This window comes from Colletotrichum fioriniae (genome assembly GCF_027942845.1).
Source record: "Colletotrichum fioriniae strain IMI 355084 chromosome Unknown scaffold_8, whole genome shotgun sequence".
NCBI lineage: Eukaryota > Fungi > Ascomycota > Sordariomycetes > Glomerellales > Glomerellaceae > Colletotrichum > Colletotrichum fioriniae.
The window spans coordinates 1,902,372-1,924,472 of NW_027076844.1; the positions used below are offsets into that span (position 1 = coordinate 1,902,372).

The following is a 22,101-nucleotide window of genomic DNA, read 5'->3' on the forward strand; positions in this document are numbered from 1 at the left end:
TTGAGTATATTTGATTCTCATGCATACCGTGCTGCCGTAGTTGGTTAGATCCGGGCGGGCTCTGCTCGAACTCGCAGCGGGAGCATGCGTGTCTCACATAGCCGCCGCCTATCATGGAAGAGACCAGCCACGGCTGCAACCTGTTGTATGAATGAATAATTACGCGACACGGAGCCACTGCATCATTGCCATACGTCCTGTGATGGGGGGAATAAGGAGAGATTGTCAATGTACTTGGGCTGGAACGAGTTGACAGACAACCAATGTCGAACAACATTGATCGACCCCTTTGTTTGAGAGCAAGGCAGACCAACAATTATCCACGACATAGAAGGAAGATACAATGTCGCCGGAATGACTATCGCATTAAACTTGGCGAGGGACGAGGAACGATGAAACTATGTTGTCTGTATTACTCCTACTCAGAAGCCCACAACTTCCAGGAAGTCATGATACGGCTATTTCGATCGCGTATGATCCGGAACTATCACCGTCGGCCCGGGGAGATCGCTCCCAGCGTAGCACTGGGCACACGAGCTGTTCGGCTACACCCGCTCACGTTAGACTAGATCGAGCTGGCTGCAGGAGAGGAGGGGTTCAGGCTTGGCAGTCCGCCTGTCGACTTTCATCTAGCTTGAGCCTCTCAAATGGAGTTGTACGATTGTGAGACTGCGTGACAGACCCAGTAGGTATTCCGACGGAAACCGACTGAGCTGCACAAGTGAGGGGTTCGTGATTCACCGGTCGCTTTGCCAATCATGCACCTCATGTATGCACCAATCGTGACGTGGATGTCGCCCGTTGTGCGGGGCAATAATACCAATTAGGTGTCGTGGTGATCTCATTCCGGCAACGTGAACTTCAGATGCTTGCTCGCTTACACGGCTCCTTCGGTACCTTGACGCACATCAGACTGGTTCAGAAAACAAACATCGGAATGATGCTAATGTGATAAGTAAACCGGACTATCAGTTTGGTTCTATCTATAGGACAGAAGCCATGTACGAAATAACTCTTCGACTCTTTGGCTCAGGTGCAGATCGCAATTGCGAACTCTAGCCCTCCAAAGCGCACACTTGATGCCAATCAAAGTATTCTTAGATTGCAGACAGGAGGGCTTTCCACGCATCGACGACTGAACGGCTGGGTGCGGCTATTTCGATGACTTCTTTGCTTGTGGTTGACGCCGGGCATTTGCCTTCCCACAGAGTGACCGGAGCAGCCTTGATCGACGAGATTACGTTCTTGGACTCTTTTGTTGCCAATACCATGGCGTCCACAAGAGACACATCCCTGAATTCGACGTTGTCCACGGGCTCCCCAATTGCCTCCTCAACCCACTCAACAATGTCTCGACCAGTCACATCCGTAGGCCCGTTCAGAATATACTTCGTCCCATTATGCCGAGAAGGATCTTGATTCCACAGTAAATGAGCAGCAAAAATGCCAATGTCGTCAGGGTCTATTGCGCCTACAGGTGCGTCCTTGTCGGCGATGAGCTTCAGGATTCCCTGCTTCTTCGTTTGACGGTATTCTTTGACAAACTCAACCGCACTGTATAGGTGTGCCGAGAAGAAAATGTTTGGCTGTAGGGATGTCCACTTGAGTTCTCTGAATTCCGGCGAACTCAACATCGCTTCGATAGCCCAATGAGTTCGCGGGTAGTAGGCCTCGAAATCTGGACGGACGTTGGCAGCCGTTGTGGAGATGCGCACGACGTACTGTACGCCGGCCTTCAGTGCAGCCTGGTGGAAGGTCGATTCCTCGGCGAATTGGCTCGGACCGTTGTGTGATGCGATGAAAGCCTTGATGACGTTCTGTTCGCGCAGCCAAGAGGCATTGATATCGACCCAGTTCTTCTCGATCATTGTAACACTAGGGAGACTTGCGAGGTGCTGAGCGGTCGGCGAATCGATGGAACGCGTTAGAGCAAGGATGCGGGTATTAGGCGAAGCATCGCTATTGCTCAAAAAACGGGAAAGAGTCTCAACGACACTTCGGCCAGTGTTGCCCGTCGCGCCGGCGATCAGGATTGTAGGGGTCATGGTGGTTGTAGACAAAACTTCGAAATATCGTAATCCTCGAAATTGGCTAGAAAAGAATCCGAGACGAACGCCTTGGCTTGTCCGTTGAATCGAAAGTTGTAGTTTGTAATACCACGACACCTGTTCATCATTCTACAGCCTTTATATCTAAACTATGGCTAAGGGTTCTTGCGGAGATCTGCGCCGCTGCGGAGTTTGCGGACAACCCACTAGGACGTACACAAATCGCCATTTGTAGAAACCAGACTTTGTCACTAGTCCGCAACCAATTAGTAAGCTCTGAAACGTTATGTCGGCGTCGTGATGGCATCTTTCACCCGAGGCAACGCCTCTCATCGCGTAATTTGGATTATATAATCTCTATTATCAACCCATTGGTTTTGTGGGTATGTTAGCAAGACTTTCGTTCCTACTACCCATTTCCAAAAACACTGCATCTCCATTCCGCATCTCGATGCTCGTATTGTGACCAGGCGACAGCCCGCCAGAAGAGCAAGTACTTACTGTAATTCGTTGGGCTCTGCGAACCAAAATTCGATTGACCAGCATCATAAGCTTGAGTTAATCATTTCGACAAAAAGTAGAACTAGCATCAGCACTCTACGAGAGGCCTGTCACGAGCGCTGTCACGTACATGAGCTCCTTTGATAGATGCTTCTCTATTCATCGTTCGCTTGGGTTCAAAAGAGAACACTCCCTTCGTATGCTCATTTCTGCGTGCCATAACTTGTGAGATATCTGAACGAGTAAACGAGGCCGCAAGCGTTGTCGGGAAATCTGCTACACATTCCTACTTTCCTTCACCGAATTGCATGTCTTGATCGTACTAAGTGTTACGCAGCATGGCGAAATGAGTTGAAAGATGATCTACAGTGTCATTGCTCACCTAGAGACGAAATCGCATAACGTTTATATATTATATCGGTTGACCCCGGCGCGCTATGATGCTCCCGCCTTGACGCGCCTATTTTCGCCTTCCCGGCGTAATACTACAATTGCACTGCCTGATAACCCCTGCTCTCGAAGGTTCTTCTACAGGAAGCCGTAGCCGCATGAGTTTGGGCTTTGGTGGTCACCCGATGGCACTGTCCAGGTAGACATCAGGGGGTTCAACAAGGCGGGGCTAGTAAACTTACAGGTGCGACGTCGGTATAGCCACGACACGTTGTGCTACTTGCGTCCCGCTCTCTAGTGGCCTATGAGTAGACTATGCTACAAATGCCCGAGGCAATGAGATAATGCCATTATGTATGAAAAGCCCAAAGGTTGTCTGTTTCAACAGTCAGGGACAGTGCGAGGCAAATAAACAAGCGTGCACGGTGCATACCGATTGGACTGGAGTCATGAACTCGAATTACGCGGGTTCCAACAGCTTGGTTCGGCCAGGACACCAACCTGATCGTTCGATCTTCAATTGTGTAGTGCAAGATGAAGCGTTCGTTGCTGCCCGCAATTAAGTCGTCTTCGCGACAACTCTTTCCAAAGAGGTCGCAGATGCACTACGGCGTACATAGGCAGATAATTTCCGCTCCTGGCACCGCTGCTAGCTTCTTACGATTTCCATACAGCCGGCGGGATGGTTGCCGTGATAAGCTTTTTTTAGGAAGCTTACACAAACTCTAATCGGTCCCGATTCCTTGCAGACCAGTTTCAACCTTCCTATGGCAACTGTCTTATGGGCAGCCAGGCAGAAGTTGTAACAGGCGCGAGACACTTCGGCCACAAACAAAAAGCGAAAATCGGTGTCGTCGCAAGGCCAATACAGTAACAAGCGGCACTTTCAGGGGGTGGTTCTTGATTCAAGGTTGCCTGCCAGGAGCACATCAAAAGCATGTTTCCCGACGAACCCAATCTGATGGGGATCGAACTCAACCCTTAAGAATGTTCTCGTCCGTACCCTCCCCTCCCCATCGCGTTCGTGAACCATCACTTCAACCTACGACACGGCAATCTTTCATGGGGAGTTCGGGATCTCAAGACTGTCAAACGTCCACGAATAGCTAGCTTATGATGAAGGACTCACAGGTCTCCCACCTGCTCTTGGGCGTCGTGGCATTCGTCATCGCTGCGACGGCCGTCAAGATTCCTCAACCTGTCGGACCAGCTCATCAGGAGATTCAGGGACCGATAGTATGGGCAGCTTGTCCCGGCGACATTCGACCTTTCAAAGGCAACAACGCCACATCAGCACTTCAATGTACAAACTTCTCGGTTCCATTGAACTACAATGACCTTGGAGGCCCTCAAGTTCAGTTGGGAATAGTCAAACTTCCGGCGCAGGGCAAGCGCATCGGAAATCTGTTCGTGAACCCCGGCGGGCCTGGAGGGGCAGCTTCGAGCATGGTCGCACGGATGGCTTCGAAAGGGATCTACATTAGCGACGCGGTACGCCAGTCATTCGACATCATTGGAATGGACCCCAGAGGTGTTGGTCTGAGTACACCGCAGAAATGTGACACGAATCTGGCCAATCAGCCAAGCGAGTTTGATGCGACTACGCCGGAGGGTTTCCAGAAGCTGTTCAACTACAACAAAGCTGTGGGTGAGTCTTGCCGGGCAATGACTGGTCCAGTGTTCGACAACATGGACACAACATTCGTCGCCAAGGACATGGAGGCTGTCCGTGTGGGTAAGATCTATGACCTATCATCTTTGTCTTGGCTGGAGCGGCTGACATTAGACAGCTACTGGTGGTGAACCCATGAACTATTTCGGAGTGTCATATGGAACACAGCTCGGGGCTCAGTATGCTGCACTGTTCCCCACGGCAATCCGTGCCATGGCGCTTGATGGGATGTTGCAGCACACTGGGTCTTTCGCCTCGAACATCATGACACAAGCCACGTCCTTGGACGCCACCATCCAGGCATTCTTCCGGTTCTGCGAAGCTAACGCTACTAATTGCGGAGAAGGAGGACAAGACATCCGACAGACATGGAACAAGATCCTCGAAGTCGCGGGCGCGGGGAACCTCAAAGCCGCTGAGTGTGACGGGACCGTCAAAACCGGCTGCCTGCCTGTTGCCACACCAAACAACGTAATAGGTTCTGCACGGTCGACTTTGGAGTTCCCTCAAGACCGGAAAACGTTTGCCGAAATGCTCAAGCTCGGGGCCACTGGGAATGGCTCCTTCTTTACTCCGGGTCTACTATCTGGCGACATTTTTACCGACTCTCGCTCTTTATCCATCACAAATGTGCAGTGCCAGGACGGACATTTCTTCGCTGCCAAGGATCATGTCGAAGTACAGCGAGTGGCTGATATGACCCGGACTTTCACGACTACGCCAGGCATGGGAGAGTTTTGGCATCGGGTGATTGACTGCACCGGGTACCCGGTCAAGATTACGAATCCTCGGACAGCGTTGAATATCAAGGACACGCCGCCCATCTTGCTCGTACATTCAAGGTTTGATCCGGCGACGAGCCTAGTGTATGCGGCTGGTATGATGGAAGAGTTTCAGAACGCAACTTTACTTCTCAGAGAAGGATCTGGGCATACAAGCTATTTGCTGAAGGGTGATGCCTCACGCGTTGTAGACGACTACTTGATCAATCTCAAGATGCCGGCGCCTGGTACGGTAGTTTCGAGTTAGCTGAGCTGACTAAAGGGGAAACTAGATAGTGAATCAAGTCCGACTTAAACAAACAACACGGGTTCCGTCGTGATTTCTTTCGTTGTCAACAAATCTGTTACACACCCGTAAAAACTTCGTTCCAAGTTTCGAATCATGAGGCGCGAGATCGCCTTTACTACTCATGAAGCATGGCCCCTTCTTGCTGCAAGAACTGTTTTCTCAACTACGCTCTTGTAGAAGGGGATGTTATTATCTCGATATTCACGTGTATCAAGAAGTACGTGAGTTGCGGGGCCATGTCAAAAACTTTCTTAGTTTGGGAGTAGATTACCGCATTCTGCATCATATAAACTTTGGACCTTTTGCCACAGCAACTGGCTACAGACCATTATGGGTACCGGACTTTTTTAAGACTTGGGATCATCAGGATCTGTAGGCTCATCGTGAAAGGGTCTCGTCTGCAAAGCCCGAGCAGCCTTCGGGATATGCAAAGGGATATATCAAAGTCGAGGGGACTCAAGTGCTTCCTTGCGAATAAGATTCGCGTAGTCGCTTGTCGTCACAGTTGACTAGAGCTGAGTTACGATGAACCAAGCGAGACACAAAAGGACAAAAAGGGCACGACCTGGATTCGAACCAGGAACTTAATCGACCATTCTGAATCGCTCTGGCCTGCGAGCGCTCGTACCTTTGAATATTATGGGAACATAATCAAGAGTAATAGACAAAATACATTCTGCGTGCTGCGAGAAAATTATGTAAGTCATTGCGGAAGGACTGACTGATACCTTGATTGGAGAGTGGCCTCGACTGTCCGGGTTCGCCCATGGACGCGGCCCACCTCATCATACGGATTAGGATGATAATTGATTAGCAAGGCCTATGACGTAGCGAGAAATGTCTCGTTCATAAGGCCTCGCTTGCATAGATCGTGTCTTTCGAGTCTTGTGAGAAATTGCTGCATCGTTATACCTATGACTAGTAAAAGATTCCTGTGATTCCCCTTCCTTTGGAGGTCGAACTTTTGCTCTGTGGGCCGTACGAGTGGGAATGAGCTTGCCGCGCGGTAGGCAAAGATATCTATCTAGTTCAAGAGAACTGTATATTAGGAAGCCTGAGAGGAAACACACCCAAAGATCCTAGCCTCTCCTTTTCTGTTCCTAAGACCCAGGGGATTCATAACGTGGGCATGTGGGTGCTGATTATCAACTCACATCTGTTTGATACAATCCGTAGTCTAATGGCGATATCGGCCAAATGAAGAAATTAAATACTTTGTAACATTCATATAAACATATTCGCAAGTACATAACATACAGAGTATCGAATAAAGCAGAAAGTAACTAGGAGAAGCCTCGCAGCTGACATCCCTTCATGGTCATATCGACTTCTTCGACGCCAGCACCGCCATACAAATAAGTTCCGCGCCTGTCTCATCCAAAACATACATCAAGCTTCGCTGATAGGAGGAGCTTGAAGGATCCATTCTCCGATAATTTTGATGGTCTTTTGCGTCTTGATTTTGGCGTCCTCGAGCAGAACCGGATCACGTACAATGCCGTCCAGATGCTGGTCGAAGCCATGGACCGTATCCGGGACCAGCAGCCACCGGTAGCGGCTTCCGTCAGCGCCAGACACCTCGAAGTGGTAAACCTCGTCGTCTAGCACGAGCTCGCCTTCGCCGACAACTTCAGGCTTTCCAACCTTTGCTGGCGGCGGTGGGCGGCCCGCAAGCCTGTGAATGAGCCTTTGACCTTCCTGGGCAAGCATGTCCAGCTCGCAGCCGATCATGAAGACTTGCTTAGGTAGAGCTTCCTTTGGCGCGAAGGTGGGACTAAGTAGCGGGTTGCGGCTGTCTTCGCCGGGGATCTTATAAGCCCAGTCAAACACTGGTGCAATCCCTTGCAAGAAGTCCTTCTCCTTTGCACGGAAGCCTCCGAGCTCAGGCTTGTACTGTCGCGTCGGGGCCTTCTCCTCTCCCGTGATGGAGAGATCAGCCGCCGGGTACAATGGGACGATGCAAGTGAGATGCTTCCGGACTGTCTCCAGTTGCGCGACCGCCAGAGTCAGGTTCCCGCCCGCAGACCAGCCGGCCAACGATACTCTGGTACGATCCAACGGAAGCGAGTCATCGTTGAGCGCGGCGAGAAAGAGCTCCTCACAGTCGTGAATCGGCTTGGGGAACGGGTTACCCGGAGCTTTGGCGTAATTGAGACCAATGACAATCGAGTGATGCTGCGAAGCATACGTCTGATTCCAATCGTCGTTGTCATTTGGCGTACCGAGCACGAATCCACCACCATGGATCGTGAAGAGAACCGGCAGCTTGTCTTTGGACGTTTTGTCAAAGCATTTCGGGAAGAAGACTCTGGAACGTGTCAATATCTGCGCCAGTGCGATGGGAATTTTTCAAAAATGAGGTGAAATAAGAAAACGCACCTGACGGGTAGGTACGGCCTGCATTCGTACGTCTTCACGATCTCTGGACGGTTCTCAGGCGGGATGACATGTGCTTTGACATCGCGAACAAAGAGCGCGGGCTTCACCAAGAGATTTTGGATCGCAAAGGCCGTAGCGCCGTACCTGACCTTTGAGAGGAGCGGCAGCTCTGGGACGCGATGTGAGTCGTCCGTGGTATTCTGATCTTCGGCCATCGTTGAGCCAGGCGCGCGGCGACGGGTTGAGTTGAGTTGCTTTGGGTGCTCGAGTGTCGCAGCGGATGTTGCGTTGGAAGAAACAGGCGGGGTTGGGATGAGAAGTGTTGCTGGCTGGTGGGAACGGCTCGGTAGTTGTAGTCGCATGCACCTCGGTTTCGCGTTTAGAGGGCCATAGCGAGGTTCAAGCCGAGTACGAAACAAGATACGAAACCTTGTACCATGGACAACATGATCGGATAATGAGTGCTTGGAGACGTCATGTATTTAGTTGTCGATGGCACATAAATGGAAGCATGACCCTCGAGTTTGAATTGAGGCGCAATTTGCAGTGAACATCAGAACGCCTTCAATTGCTGACGGCATCACAAAGCGTCGGGGACATGTCAACAAGTGCCGGCCTTAGTAGCCGAACCCGCACCGCCGGCGAGTCTCCACTTTAGACCGGTAACTCGGGAAACTTCATGAGAGCGACAACGGCACAGTCCTCGACTCATCATGCATTGCCACAACGCACAAACCGTCGAGCGTTCAATTTCTGACCAAGTGACGCCTCGAAAACCCAAAGTCATAATGGCGCAGCTGCGCTCATTCGGACAGCAACCGCAGCTTGTGGCAACCCCCTGGAGATTGCAGGACATTCATCGCCACAGAACAGCAAAAAAGAAAAGGTAGAATGAAGCGAAAAGTGAGATCAGGGGCACTCTTATCATGAAGATGGAACAATCTGGAACTTACGGCACGTGATCAAACAGTGAAAATCACTTAGGCGCGGTTGATTGACATACGCACCTCAGGCCTCCTCAGGTGAAGCCCTACTCAGTGACGATTATACCATATCAGATCTCTGCGATACCTCAGTGTAAATGCGCTGGTAGACGGCCTACCAAGTCAGTAAAAGTATGGTGATCTACCTTGATTCAGCTCCCTCCTGGAACCCAGAGTTTGTATTGTTGCTGAGACGTCATAAACCATAGGAACAGACTGAGATGTGCTGCGTGAATGGCTTCGAGGTTATCTGATCTCAGCTAGGTATGCACACAGGTTGAATGAGAATTGAGAAAAACTGTAAATCTTCCAGTCCTCAAAGCGGAAGGAAGGTCTTGTTGGCTTCTTCCCTTTGACGAAGGTGATGATTGAGGAAGTCGAACCTCAGGCGTCAAATTCCGAGGCCTCTACCGGAACTTCTAAGTCGCCGACTCCTTTGATTCTTCCTCTGGCACTTCCCTCGTCCACAGCAGTTCTTTCTTTATTTAATCATACACAGCTTTGCATGAGACTCACTTTGAGTTTTCTGAATTCAGAGGCTGTCGAGGCGATCAACGAAGTCGGCAAATTCACGTCGGATCGTTGAGACACAGTCATCTCTTTACATCACCGACAGCAACATTCTGAGACGCCACCAGATCTTCTCCCCGTTTGGGACCACAGTGGTCAACATGGTTCTACCTATGCTTAGCATGAAAAAGTAAGTAGTCTCATAAATTGCCGCACAGCGCATGCTGACTTGACTGTCTGTGTACAGGATTCTCGCTTCGCCGCAAATCGAATATCGTGTCGGCGAAAGTGGCAAGTCCTTCGCGGTTCCCAAAGCTGTGATGGAATTCCTCTCCCCAAAGTTTGTGCGTACGCCGACTTCTGGACGAGGCCAGCTCAATTCCGCTTCAATCACCCTGAGGGATATCGATGAGGCTACATTCACTCGACTGGTGGAGTCCGCCTATCGCCAAGACTACACCGTTCATGGTCTCAAAGCCCACCCCTATGCCTCCGACCAAGCCAGCGTTTCGCTTTCACTCTATGAGAAGCTCGAGCGGGGAGATGAGTGGTCAGAGGACGCATCCTTCATCCATGATTCTGGCATGGACTTCCTACGCGAATTCAAGTGTCTCTACATAAAGCTCGACAAATGGGTCCACAAAGAAGCTATCGAGACAAAGAGAGTCCCTGGCCACTACGTTCGTCTTGACACCCTCGACGCACACATCTCCCTTTGGAACGTGACGTACACATACGATATCCATCCTTTGAAGGATCTCTGCAAAGCGCACTTCCGCGAGTGCCTTCTTTTCATGCCTCTCAATGGGAACACCGTGGCTGATCTGTTCACTGTCTGGGATTCTATTCGGCATGGCGCTAGTTGCGCTCCCGGCAATGAGATCCGCGGCATCATCCTGGATTACTTCGTTGCCACTCTCCCCACTTCGAGACATCATCAGAAGTTCAGGAGCACGCTCCTGCGTGACGAAGCTTTCAGCCGCCAACTTCCCGACAAGTTGCCAAATGTAGCTACTCCAACTGACGACTAAGGGTCTTATGTGTTACAGAGTCTATGGGGGACAGCTTTGGGAGGGTAGGAGATTGTCTTCATCACGGAGAGGGCTCGACAGATTATCAAGGCTTCTTCTTCAGAGTTTGAGGGGTAGATGGCGTTCATAGGGAGATCACAAAGATATCGAGTTCACGTCATTCTTGCCCGGAAGTATGATGCCAATGCGTTGAAATTTTCTCTTGGGCCCATCACTTCATTTTGCATCCCTTTATAGCCTCGGTCCGTGACATTGTTTGACAGATTGCCTATACGATAGTACTGGGAAAGCGGGCACCTCATACCACTCAAAACCTATTCCCGGCGCAAAACAGCCGACACCGGTATCTCTGGCCGATATCTTCACCATGCGAGGCGATGCCAAGGAGGTCACCGCAAAACGTCAGTGATAAGAAATGGCACTAACACATATCCATGTCGACGGGGGTGGGGTTACTGCGGGGTTGTGCATGGTGATAGCTTCAATGTCCGGCACGATGTGGTCCATGGTTCCGAAATGTCGGGATGACACCGCGTGGCTCTCCACTTTTCCCCGACCACCCTTATCTCTTGAGGGAAGTCGCCGACAATGGCATTTTCCGTTTCGAGACACGTAGCTCTGGCTGCCATAAAAAGGTATCAGCCATCTGTGAGTTGATCAACTTTGCTCTCGATTCCTTGTTAGATCGCTATCACCTATCAGACTTGAAGATGCTTGTTTCACATGTACTACTGGCTTTGGGTGTCATGGGCTTTGGATCGGCACATTTCATCGTCCCCAATGATGACCAGGATATGTCTGGTCTTACCGTGAACTCGATCCCAGCAGCCAAGCGAGTCGAGTATATGCAGAAGGTTAGCATACTGAATTCGCGTTCTACGTTACCGTCCATATGCTGATTTCCGCTAGGCAAACGAGGCTCTGTTCCGGCAAAGCGGACCGTACGTAGCCACCCTCGGTTCAAAGTTGACTCCCGAATTTGACTAAGATCCTCTCAGTTGCCCCTTTGCCGCATTCGGGACCATCATCGTAAACCACACCAGCGATGAAGTCGTCTGCGAGGGAGCAAACTTCCGGACTGGTGACCCTACAAGTACGTAATGGGAAACACGAGAATCGCAGCGACGACTTACTAACAAGACTTCCAGTTCACGGAGAAATCTCCGCCATCAACGCATGCACGGCCAAGTTTGCTGAACAGGGCATGACGCCAACGTAAGGCCCACAAGTTTCTGTTCAAGAATAGCGGCTTACATTCTCAATAGACAGATCTATGCCGCGTGGGGAGACCTCTCGATCTACACGAACGCCGAGTCGTGTCCAATGGTATGTGCTTCAAGTCACCAGGAAGCTAGCAGCATCGGTAACTAACGGTTCACAGTGCGCGAGTGCAATCCGATGGGCGGGTTTCAAAGGCAAGTTTATCCCCCGCAACTGTCATTGCCGTCGACAACTAACACCGATTTGTCAGAATACGTCTATGGAACCACCATCCAACACAACTACAACGTCGGCTGGGGCGTCATGACTCTCAGCAGTGTAAGAGCCCCTGGAACAGAAACATATTGGGGCACCCCTGCTGAACATGCTCATCTAGTATGACGTTTTCCAGCAATCTCGCCAGCTGCCTGGCTACCAGACCTCCATGATCGGACAGATCCTGACCAACGAGACGGATCCTCTCTTCTCATGGCAGTACAACGCAAGCGCTCCCTGTCCAAACGAGTGCTTCCGCGTCCCGAGTGCGACTCGTGGTGGAACAACCTGCTCCAATGTGACTGTCTCTCGAAGGGACTATGAGGCGTTATAGAGAGACAACAAACTAAGGACTCCAAGAGAAGACGTGGAACCTTCATTGACGATCAGTCCTCAGCCACACCAGTAGCAATGGCGGTGTCGTGGAGTCAATGAACTATGGCTTAGCAAGTAGGTGAAAAAGTCGATTGGCGCTCTATAGGTATCCTACCTAGCCCTATGATTATTATTTCTATTCCTAGTGGGCAATAAAAAGTTTTGTTGACCAACATCCTCATTTGACACTTATTTGCTTAAATGGGTCAGAAAAGTCTTTAATGAGAAAATCCTGGTGGCAGTATAATAGACCAAGGTGCCTTGTAATGAAATTCAATTGTAAGAGTAACTCGAGCTTAAGCACGAATGACCTCAAATTTCAAGAATTACTAAACATACGTGTACCAGAGGGAAAAGATGTGGAATTTGGCAACTCACCATGGTTACGTGATGAGAGGGACTGAAACTCTCAACCACGTTGCAAACAAGGAAGAACACCCTGATACCTCCTTCCACAAGCCCACCTGCTCGCAGCTCTGAGGGTTCTTAATTTCAGAAAGACTCACAGAAAGACATTGCACACTTGAGTTTCATGCACTTCACCCCTAGGAGTCATGGATCCACTAAAGGTAACCCCCCGTCGGGTGTGGTTTTCTCTGACAGAGGGACGTCATCTGACCCGGCATCATCTCACTGGCCATTCAACAGTGGCGTCTCCCACCAGAAGTAGGCCTGAGCTTAAAGGGTACGTGATATTAACTTTTTGCAATCCAGTTCAGTTCTGGATATACCACTGATCGAGGAATGGCGCAATGGTAAGAACAATTGGCGACAGAAGAGGATCTTGCTCTCTAGAAGTTCATGACAGGGAAGAAGGAAAGGAGTACTTGGGCAATCGAATGTTTTTGGAAGCAAGCTAATTACGAAGCGGCATTCTTTTGGGCAACGACTCGAACATTGAATATGGATTCTGGATGAAAACAGCTAACTATTTTAGTCAACACGTCATGAAAGTTCTGAAACATTCGCATAGGCAAAATACATGTTTCTTTCCAGGCACTCATTTTACCTGACAAAATCTTCTGTATTCCAGTTTTGAAGGACTCTTTGTGGAAGAGGTCTCGATGAAATTCGTTCATCCCTTGATCGGGTGTTTTGATTAACGAAAAAAGCTAATGAAGTGCGTTGAAAAGAAGACTATCTGAAAGATATGAAATGCAAACGTCCTCGTCCTAACGATGGACCCTTTTGATGTCATGCTTCCCCGAGACGTGTCCGGCGAATTGCAATGTTAGCTCGCCTCTGAATTGACCTTATCACTCTAACGTAGCGTCCACCGAAATTCCATTGCGTCCCTTTTGATAAAATCCGTTGAATGAAGTATCCTGTCCCCAAATAGCTTTAGGCGCCTGGTGCCTCTCACACATCCTGAAGTTCTTTCCAGTAGGTGTAGGGGATTTCAAGTAGTAGTTCCACAGCGTAGTCCGCAAAGTCGCGGATCAGGTCTTCACCTTCAGATGCCATTGCATATCTCATGTCTGCAATGAGGAATCGTAAAAATAGCTTCCGAAGTTTGTCCTGTGGTAATGTCTGCGCATGTAGGAAGCGAAGTACGGAGCACACGTGTGCCATTAGCGTGCGGTCTCCATCTGCGTTGCACAGCTTTCGGCCAATATCGTTGAGGCATGATTCCTTGAGGTCATCGATGAGATATCTGTCGGCGAGAATGTAGAGTTGTGATGGCTTCAAGAGGTGATCCAATTCGACAATGATTGTTGAATCCAGTACCTCAAATCCAGGCTTCCGGGCCGAATGGACCCTGTTTGCTGGAGTCACTTCACTGACTACATATTTGGAGAAGTGCTCCTCGCAAAATTCCAATACTGCGTGGCGTTCGTTGTCTTCCTCTGCTGAATTCTTGATCCATAGTCGTAGTGAGCGATCCTCTTCGATGTCTTCTCTAGTGTCTCCATCTTTCTTTGAACCGCGCTCGTCGTCGTTCCTTTTTCCGGGGTAGGGTATAGGGTAGGAACCAGTGTATGCATATTCCAAAAGAAGGCGGAAGGTTGTAGGTTCGATATCGTCCCAAATGATCTTGCCCTCGAGGGCCTCTTTCATACCGCCAGTAAGCAAGGCTTGAAGAGGCGCCGAAAGGCAGGCAAAAGCTCCTTCATGGACACAGAACTCGCGCTTCGAGTCGCCTTTGCCAATGATGAAAGTGACAACCCGGGAGTCGATGATTCTATAGAATGTTATCAGATATCCAATCCAGAATGTTTTTGTTCTGGCGGAAGAAGATAAAAACTCACTCATCGATTCCTCTCTTTCGTTTGAGAGACATCGTGACGTTGGCGGGCGAAGGTGTGTGTGGATGTAGAGGTGAGAGTCAGGCTGGCCGCGAAAAAGGCCCATAGATATAGGAGGGAGAGAACAGGGAAAGCAGGAAGTCGCGACTCCCGTGTTGAAATATGGATGGAAGGAACTCAATTCAAGCTTTCCGTTCTTTCCGAAAGAAATTAGGAGCTGATTTCAGAAGGAGATGCACGGTCTATTCCTAATGAATAATATTCTTGATCTTTCGTTGATTTCAATGGTCGATCCTGTAGGAGCGGCGCTCCAAGTCTTCTGCGCCCTTCATAGGGTTTATGAGTTTAAAGTAAGTATGTAACTATCACGGCTTCCAGTAGCGTTGGCAAGTTTCATCGACTGGTAGGTGGTAGGAATGAAACAATGTGAAATAGCTCTAAGGTATCGTACCTACACATACCTTGTAAGAGAGGCGTCTATAATTATCTGCATGAGATGGCAGCTCTTTGTCGGTAGATCCTCAGGAACGAGGCTAAGCTGTTTCACATCATGACAAAGTCTAGTCACACACACTGCACTAGCGGATGATGAAAAGCGTGAATATTCTTTGATGACCGGTCTGTATTTCTAGGTTCTTTCAAGTAAAGAAAGAATGCATTGTTCCTCTGATTATTAGAAGACGGCTGAAGGCGTCGCAAGAGAACTAGTATCGTGATGCGATGATACTCAAGTTATAGACCCAAGTAACAGTTCGCATCGTGTTAGGCCCTCTCTGTAGTACAGTCGCAACCGCCCTCCGATAGAATCCTCCTCCGGCAAGGTCCCTGGCCTCCAAGGCCACATGTATCATCCTTTGCTCCTCCCCTCACTAGAATCGCAGCAAGCGTTTTCTCTTTCCTCTGTCTGGCTGAGCAGATGCGGAATCTCTGAGTGATGAACTGGGTTTGTGATACAGCGGCTTGCGGTTTCTAGGTTCTAGATTCATGGCCACGAAACGATCACACTCAGCCAGGTCCTCTTGAACTTTGGGTGAGCGATTGAGAACCTCAGTGTAGATCTCAGGAATTTGTTCCGAGACTTTGACGATGCAGGGAACTTTGAAGGCTCTGTCGAACTCAATGCGCAGGTAGTCAATGAGTACGTCTCGAAATTGGTCATTTGGCAATGTTCTTGGCCAGATGAAGACGACGAGGTCGCAGATGATCTGCGCGAATTCGTGGGTAAATGGATGGCGAAGAAGAATACGACGCAACTTCTCGATGCAGGCATCCATCAAACCGTGAATGATGTACCGATCGCCCAAGATATAGACTCGTGCATGCGACATGAAGTACTCTCTCGAGTGAATATGATTGATAGCCAATTCTTCGGAGTACCAGGTGTGAATGAGGCGATGCCAAGCTGGATCAAGGTCCCCTGGTATGCTCCCTCCGCTCTCTGAGTGCCATGCGTAGTAGATTACGCGAAGTTGGAGCGACTGAGCCGTTTCGATACTGCGCACTGTCTTCTTCTTCTCATCGATGATGGTGAAATCCTTGGTGTAGGCGAACTCCATCAATAGAGCGAAAGTGTCGGAGTCGGCGTCGGCCCAGACAACGACGCCCTCCACAGACTCCCTCATACCATTGGTAACGAGGGCTCGGAGTGGCTTGGAGAGGGGACTGATGACTGCCTCATGAACACTGTGTTCGACCTTGTCCCGGCCGACGATGAACTTGATGATGCGAGACTTGGTGATCCTGTACCATGTTAGCATGATATATGACTACTGAGCGAAGAAGGGAACATGAAGTCGGAGTTTGGGTGCGCGTACTCGTAATTGGCTTTATTCTTAGCCATCGTGATGCATTTGGCGACGACGACCAGCTTGTTCAGGTGATGAGGAATCTCAGGGTGAGAGAGAAATGGAGGGCAAGATGGGAAAAGGACAATGATATTGTGAGATGGGGAAGGTCTATGGGAATTGGGGCCGTGAGAATGGGATCGATTAGACCGCGAAGGTGGTGTAGAGGAAGAAGAGGTAAACCCGGAAGGTCTGGAATCGGAAGGATGTGAGTCGACCCTCCTTGCCTTCCTCTTCCCGTGACAGCCCAATTCTCAGTAGCAACGGAAGGAGCGCCCCCTTGGGCGTGTTGGACGCGTTTTCTCGTGGAAAGGATTTCTTAAGTGAGTTCTCTAAATACTCGTAAGTGGGTATTCACCCGAAACACGAAGACCCCTACCAACCTATGATATATTCATTACCCAAGCTAGAGAAATGTACTCAACTGCCCTACCTCGTGACGTGCTTGGTACATCGTATCAGACACGACATCTGGCCTCAGAGAATTACTCCCATGTTATCATGAGGCCAAACAGCCCTTGAAGACTCGATCTACAGGCAGTTTCCCACCTTGCTCTGACGTACCTATGCATGATCTAGCCACTGAGGTACGAGAATCAAAAGCCTTACATCGTTGAGGAAAGGTCATCACGCTAGCTTGGGACTTCAGAATCTTCAATAGTTATTTTTATTTTTATTTTGTCTTAGGAGGCGAGCATCCTGGGGGTGATCACAGTCGCGATCTGGTACTATTAGATACAATTCTGGCGTCGTCTCGTTATCGTGGCATTACGATCAGGGCCCTTACTGCGGGATGCCCAACTCCTTGTAGAAGGCTTCGGTGCTAGGCTTGCGTCCAAGGAACTGCTCCAGGGTCAACATCTCCTCCTGGCTGCCACCTTTCTCCAAGACAGTGTGTCTATAGCGGCGCCCCTCCTTGCCGTTCATGGGGTCGGCCTTGAAGACGGAGTAGAACATGTCGGTGGAGTAGACCTCGGATGAGAGGTAGCCGTAGTAGCCGGCATCGTAGCCGCCAATCAAGTGACCAAAGCAGGCTTGGCCGTTACCCCAGGTGCTATATCTGTTAGTATTGTGTCCTTTGGAATTTAATGGGGTTTCATACCTCTTCTCTCCCTGAGCTTCGGGGCCCTTGATACCAGCGATCTGGCCGCGAAGCTCGTTGTAGGTTGCTGACAAGTCCAACTTCTTGATGGCCTCATGGCTCTCGGGGGTATGGACAGTCATGTCAAAGGTACCGAAGTGGAGCTGGCGCAGGTTGAAGAGAGCAGCGTTGACGTGCTTGGTGGAGATCTGCTTCTCGATGAGGTCATCGGGGATCTTCTCGCCAGATTCGTAGTGTTGCGACAGCGCCTTGATAACACTGGGGGTCCAGCACCAGTTCTCCAACATCTGCGATGGCGCCTCAACGAAGTCTCTGACGGTGCTTGTGCCGTGGAAACGGCTGTATGTGCAGCGGCCGGCAAGGTCGTGGATACCATGTCCAAGCTCGTGGAATAGGGTGACGACCTCGTCGTGCTTGAGAAGTGAGGGCTTCTTGGGCGTGGGCTTGCTGAAGTTGCAGACCAGAGCAGTGGCGGGGTATCTGCGCGAGCCGTTGGCTTGCAAGTAGCCGGGCTGCAAGTTGAAGTTGGCGGCGTGGCCGTACTTGCCCTGGCGAGGGTGCAGGTCGAGGTACAGGTAGCCAACGAATCCTTCTCCCTCAGAAGCATCATCCCACACACTGAAGATAATGACATCCTCGTGCCATGCGATATCCTCTCCCTTGCCAGTGGGGCTGAGGGCCTTGCGGTCCTCAGGCTTGAGCTCAACAAAGACGAAGCCAAGGAGCTCCTCGAAGATCTTGAGCATGCCAGCAATTGTTGAGGTGATGGGGAAGTACTCGGCGATCTTGTTCTCATCGATGCTGTACTCCTTCTCAATCATCAATCGGTCGTAGAACTTGTGATCCCACAGGTAGTAGTTGCCATCGTTCTCAACACCACGGGCGTCAGTGTCAGCCTTCTTGAGCTCCTGGAGGTGCTCGACTTCCTTGGCGCCACCGGCGGTCAGACGAGAGCGAAGATCACCCAAGAAGTCGTTCACTGTTTTGGTGGTCTTGGCCATCTTGTCCTCGATGCGCAGAGCAGCGTGATTGGGGTAGCCGAGCATGCGGGCAGCCTCATCACGGAGAATGATGGCCTCCTGGAAAAGAGGAACATTCTGGTTGCACTTGTTCTCGTTCTGGATAAAGACCTTGCGTCTTGTCTCGGGGTTCTTGGCGAACTTGAGAGTCGGGAAGAGGTCGGGGTACTTGAAGGAAAGCTTGAGCTTGCCCTCGTTCTCGCCGGTGCCCTTCTCAAGACCGTCAAGGACGTCCTCTGAAACACCATCGAGCTCCTCCTTTGTGAACCAGATGCCGCCGTTCTCCTCGTTGAGGTTCTTTGTGAACTCGATCTGGATCTGACTGAGACGCTTCTTGATCTCCTTGAAGCGGTCACGCTGGGGCCCAGCGGGGATACCCAGACCCATCTTGATGTAGTTCTTGTAATCCTTCTCCAGCAACCTCAAGCTCTCGGGGTCCAGGCTCTCTGAGTCTTTGCGCTGGTGGAGAGCCTCGATGAGCTTGTAGACATCCTCCCTCATGTTCACCTCGATCGAGAATTCGTCCATGATGGTATCGGCCTGGGTCGAGGCCTCGCGGAGGGCGGCGTCGCTCGAGACATATTGGTAGAAGCCAAGGATACGGGTCGACAGTCCGCTCTCGTTCTCGTCTTTGGCGATGGGCTTCATGACATTCTCAAAGGTGGCCTTGTCGGCGGGGTAATCGGCAACGAGCTTGTCGAGAAGGGCGCGAGTCTGGTCGCAAATCTTCTTGGAGTCGCCGACGATGGACTCCTTGGTGCCGGTGAAGACGGGGGGCGCCTGGGGCGGCGACTTGTACTTGTCGGGGACAGTCATGGCGGCGGTCACCAAGGGTCGGTATGTCGATAGAGATGGAGTGGCGACGAGGGGTAGCTGGACTGGTTTGAAGCGTAGCTGTGCAAAGAGAGAAGTAATTCTCGGGACTGCTCTTGGGGCCGCCAGGATGAGAGCTGTGAGGAGGAATATGAGGAAGAAGGTAAGGGAGAGGAGGGGACGCTTGGAGGACGCCACGGCTACTGGACGAAACACGGTTCGATCAGTCGGTGAGTTGGGTGCGTCGGGGCGGGAGGGGAGGAGGAGGAGCAGCTGCAGGGACCCAAGTCTTGGACACGGGGCAGACGCGGATGGATGCAGGTGGAGGTGTCGATGCCGTAAGTTGGTAAGTGACAGGCGAGGTTAAGCGCGAAGGTACATGTAGCTACGCAAAGAGTGGACTGAAGAGCGGTGACTTGCAGCAAGCTTCTGGTAAGGTAGTTTGCGGGACGATTTGTATGTGTGTACAGATAGTGTAAGTGGATGAAGGTTTACGTTAATCCTGACGAGTACGGAATGCGACGGGGTCCCCTTCTCTTTCACCTTCCAGTTGGAGGTTTCCTTGGCGGGCAGTCGCGGCCTGCCAGGGGAGCTCACCTCGAGCTCCCGGCGCTACGACGTTCCGGGCTGTAACGCCCCACGCTGGAGCAAGCGGGGTCTCGATGTACCATCAGGAGCCACGCTCTGCATCTACTTTTGCACTTTGCTGCAAGGCGTTGCAAATGTATTCAACGAGTACACGATTACATCCAGAGACTCTTCAGCAATTATAATATCAAAGAATAGAGTATTTTGAGGGGTAAGGGCGATTCAGTTGAAGGATCTCTATCGGTTGGAAACATTCGGTACCGCAATGTTCCAGGTCCAGGATGCAGGCCACATCGCCTGACGGAAGCGAGCTTACATAAGAAGACGATTGTACCTACCAGAATGTGCGGGGTCCTTTGTTGCTGGGCAGACGGGCCAAGGCCTGGTGCGACATCATGGCTGAGGCCGACGGATCAACATGACTAGATCGCAGAGGCCGTAGCATACCTAGCCGTAGCGTCGCAAGGAAACGTGCCTCGCACTCAGTCTTTCGTTGTCAAGAACATGACGCAGTGGATGTATCGCGATGTCTTGTACTCTCGTCCCAGCATACGCTTCCAAACAGGTACAACCCCTGACCGCTTTGTAAACATCCATCTTATGCGAGGATCGCACGCGCAGTGATGTTGGTATCATGGTATTTATTTCTTTTGGTATCGGCTCTATTCAGTCCCGTACATGTGTCGTGTGGTCCGGAGCAACGCCTCTGAGGAGGCAGGGTTGAACTCCAGAATACCCAAATTCCCTACAATAGCGAACAACGCAATCGCAACGCAAAAGCAAACGCCATTTCCCATCGTGCCAGCCATGCAAGTGTCTCTGTCTTCTCTTTCGTAAACTGCCTCCGCCTCGTTCCTCTGATCTGTTCGTACAATGCTCGCTCGCTGGATGAATCTAGTTGGCGAGGATGGTTCGGACAAGCTCTGTTACGCGGGTATCAGTAAACGCAGTCTTCAATGCTTGCGATGCAACCAGCATGCTGAAAGATGATGGCTTACCGGTGTAGTTGACCTGGCCAGAGCTGGTGTCGACAGCCTTGAGAAGCTCGTCGACCTCGTCGTCGGACATCTTCTCACCGAGGTTGGTCAGGATGTACTTGAGCTGGCCGACGCCGATGAAGCCCGTCATGTCCTTGTCAAAGACCTGGAAACCGCGGCAGTACTCCTCGGGTTCGCCGGGGTCACGGAAGCCGCCTGGGCGGTTGAGAATGCGCTGAAAGGTCTCAAAGTCGACTGCGCGCGCAATCATCGCTGGTCAGTACCTTGTCTCTATGCTGATGGTATACACCGGTGTCCGATGCGCGGTGGACGCATGGGACAAAACTCACAGTCGCCGCCAACGTTCTTCTCGAGGTCGCGAATCTCGGTCAGGGTAGGGTTCTGGCCGCAGGCGCGGAGGAGGTCGCCCAAGCTGTCGATGGCGACACGGCCGTTGCCGCGCTTGTCGAACAGGGAGAAGGCCTCCTTGTAGTTGGTAGAAGCCTGAGCGTCGTACTGGTTAGAAGACATTGTGATATATTTGTGTGGTTGTGTTTTGCGCAGAATTGGAGGGTCGCGATGTGCGGTAGAGAGCGAGTGACGTTTCGCAGGGTGATTGTGAAATTATCAAGAATGGAATGTAGAGGTGGAAAATCGGGAAGAACGGTTGCAGGTTGAGGAATGTCGTGATGCAGCCGTATGTTGAATGGTCCAGTAGTTTGCGCGGGAAAATTGGCGCTGATCTTCTTTCCTTGGCTAGCTGCGCTGGCAGTTGGTGTCCGATCCGTTGTTTGGGTTGCTCCTGTTGGCTGGTGGATGGCGCTGGTGGTGGTGGTACTGCTGCTGGCAGCGTCGGGTGCTAGTAGTACTGCGCTGCTGTGTGTTGCCCTTTGCTGCAAGGTTCGCCGCTGAACCAAACCGGCGCTAAGGCTGTTTTTCGTCGGCCATCAAAGGGTCGAAAGGGGTCGAAAGACTCGAAAGGGGGGGTAGGGAAGCCGCTGAATGGCTGGATCGATTTCCTTTGTTTACATTCCGGCCGATGATAGGAGGGGTGCCGCCGTCCGCGGGGGAAAACA

The 22,101-nt window shown here is 51.0% G+C and overlaps 9 protein-coding genes across 9 annotated transcripts; 3 read left to right on the top strand and 6 right to left on the bottom strand.

Moving 5' to 3' along the window:
- Nucleotides 1-1,097: 1,097 nt before the first annotated feature.
- On the bottom strand, nucleotides 1,098-2,045 carry N0V96_007301 (uncharacterized protein; the record flags this gene model as incomplete). Its single annotated transcript, XM_053191439.1, has 1 exon — nucleotides 1,098-2,045. The coding sequence occupies one exon, from the start codon at nucleotides 2,043-2,045 to the stop codon at nucleotides 1,098-1,100; it is 948 nt and encodes a 315-aa protein (XP_053051001.1).
- A 2,010-nt stretch (nucleotides 2,046-4,055) lies between these two features.
- Nucleotides 4,056-5,640, top strand: N0V96_007302 (uncharacterized protein; the record flags this gene model as incomplete). Its single annotated transcript, XM_053191440.1, has 2 exons — nucleotides 4,056-4,674; nucleotides 4,730-5,640. The coding sequence occupies 2 exons, from the start codon at nucleotides 4,056-4,058 to the stop codon at nucleotides 5,638-5,640; spliced, it is 1,530 nt and encodes a 509-aa protein (XP_053051002.1).
- Nucleotides 5,641-7,071: 1,431 nt separating this feature from the next.
- Nucleotides 7,072-8,276, bottom strand: N0V96_007303 (uncharacterized protein; the record flags this gene model as incomplete). Its single annotated transcript, XM_065757988.1, has 2 exons — nucleotides 7,072-7,990; nucleotides 8,092-8,276. 2 exons carry the CDS (start codon nucleotides 8,274-8,276, stop codon nucleotides 7,072-7,074), a joined length of 1,104 nt encoding a protein of 367 aa, XP_065613511.1.
- A 1,439-nt stretch (nucleotides 8,277-9,715) lies between these two features.
- N0V96_007304 (uncharacterized protein) lies at nucleotides 9,716-10,585 on the top strand (the record flags this gene model as incomplete). The annotated part of the gene is made up of 2 exons (XM_053191442.2): nucleotides 9,716-9,744; nucleotides 9,802-10,585. The coding sequence occupies 2 exons, from the start codon at nucleotides 9,716-9,718 to the stop codon at nucleotides 10,583-10,585; spliced, it is 813 nt and encodes a 270-aa protein (XP_053051004.2).
- A 710-nt stretch (nucleotides 10,586-11,295) lies between these two features.
- On the top strand, nucleotides 11,296-12,395 carry N0V96_007305 (uncharacterized protein; the record flags this gene model as incomplete). Its single annotated transcript, XM_065757989.1, has 6 exons — nucleotides 11,296-11,439; nucleotides 11,495-11,526; nucleotides 11,584-11,678; nucleotides 11,734-11,800; nucleotides 11,851-11,911; nucleotides 12,183-12,395. The coding sequence occupies 6 exons, from the start codon at nucleotides 11,296-11,298 to the stop codon at nucleotides 12,393-12,395; spliced, it is 612 nt and encodes a 203-aa protein (XP_065613512.1).
- Nucleotides 12,396-13,795: 1,400 nt separating this feature from the next.
- N0V96_007306 (uncharacterized protein) lies at nucleotides 13,796-14,717 on the bottom strand (the record flags this gene model as incomplete). The annotated part of the gene is made up of 2 exons (XM_053191444.2): nucleotides 13,796-14,618; nucleotides 14,686-14,717. The coding sequence occupies 2 exons, from the start codon at nucleotides 14,715-14,717 to the stop codon at nucleotides 13,796-13,798; spliced, it is 855 nt and encodes a 284-aa protein (XP_053051006.2).
- Nucleotides 14,718-15,551: 834 nt separating this feature from the next.
- N0V96_007307 (uncharacterized protein) lies at nucleotides 15,552-16,522 on the bottom strand (the record flags this gene model as incomplete). The annotated part of the gene is made up of 2 exons (XM_053191445.2): nucleotides 15,552-16,422; nucleotides 16,497-16,522. 2 exons carry the CDS (start codon nucleotides 16,520-16,522, stop codon nucleotides 15,552-15,554), a joined length of 897 nt encoding a protein of 298 aa, XP_053051007.2.
- A 787-nt stretch (nucleotides 16,523-17,309) lies between these two features.
- PRD1 (metalloendopeptidase) lies at nucleotides 17,310-19,463 on the bottom strand (the record flags this gene model as incomplete). The annotated part of the gene is made up of 2 exons (XM_053191446.2): nucleotides 17,310-17,580; nucleotides 17,629-19,463. 2 exons carry the CDS (start codon nucleotides 19,461-19,463, stop codon nucleotides 17,310-17,312), a joined length of 2,106 nt encoding a protein of 701 aa, XP_053051008.1.
- Nucleotides 19,464-20,942: 1,479 nt separating this feature from the next.
- On the bottom strand, nucleotides 20,943-21,556 carry cdc4 (myosin II light chain; the record flags this gene model as incomplete). Its single annotated transcript, XM_065757990.1, has 3 exons — nucleotides 20,943-20,971; nucleotides 21,047-21,280; nucleotides 21,376-21,556. The coding sequence occupies 3 exons, from the start codon at nucleotides 21,554-21,556 to the stop codon at nucleotides 20,943-20,945; spliced, it is 444 nt and encodes a 147-aa protein (XP_065613513.1).
- Nucleotides 21,557-22,101: the final 545 nt, after the last annotated feature.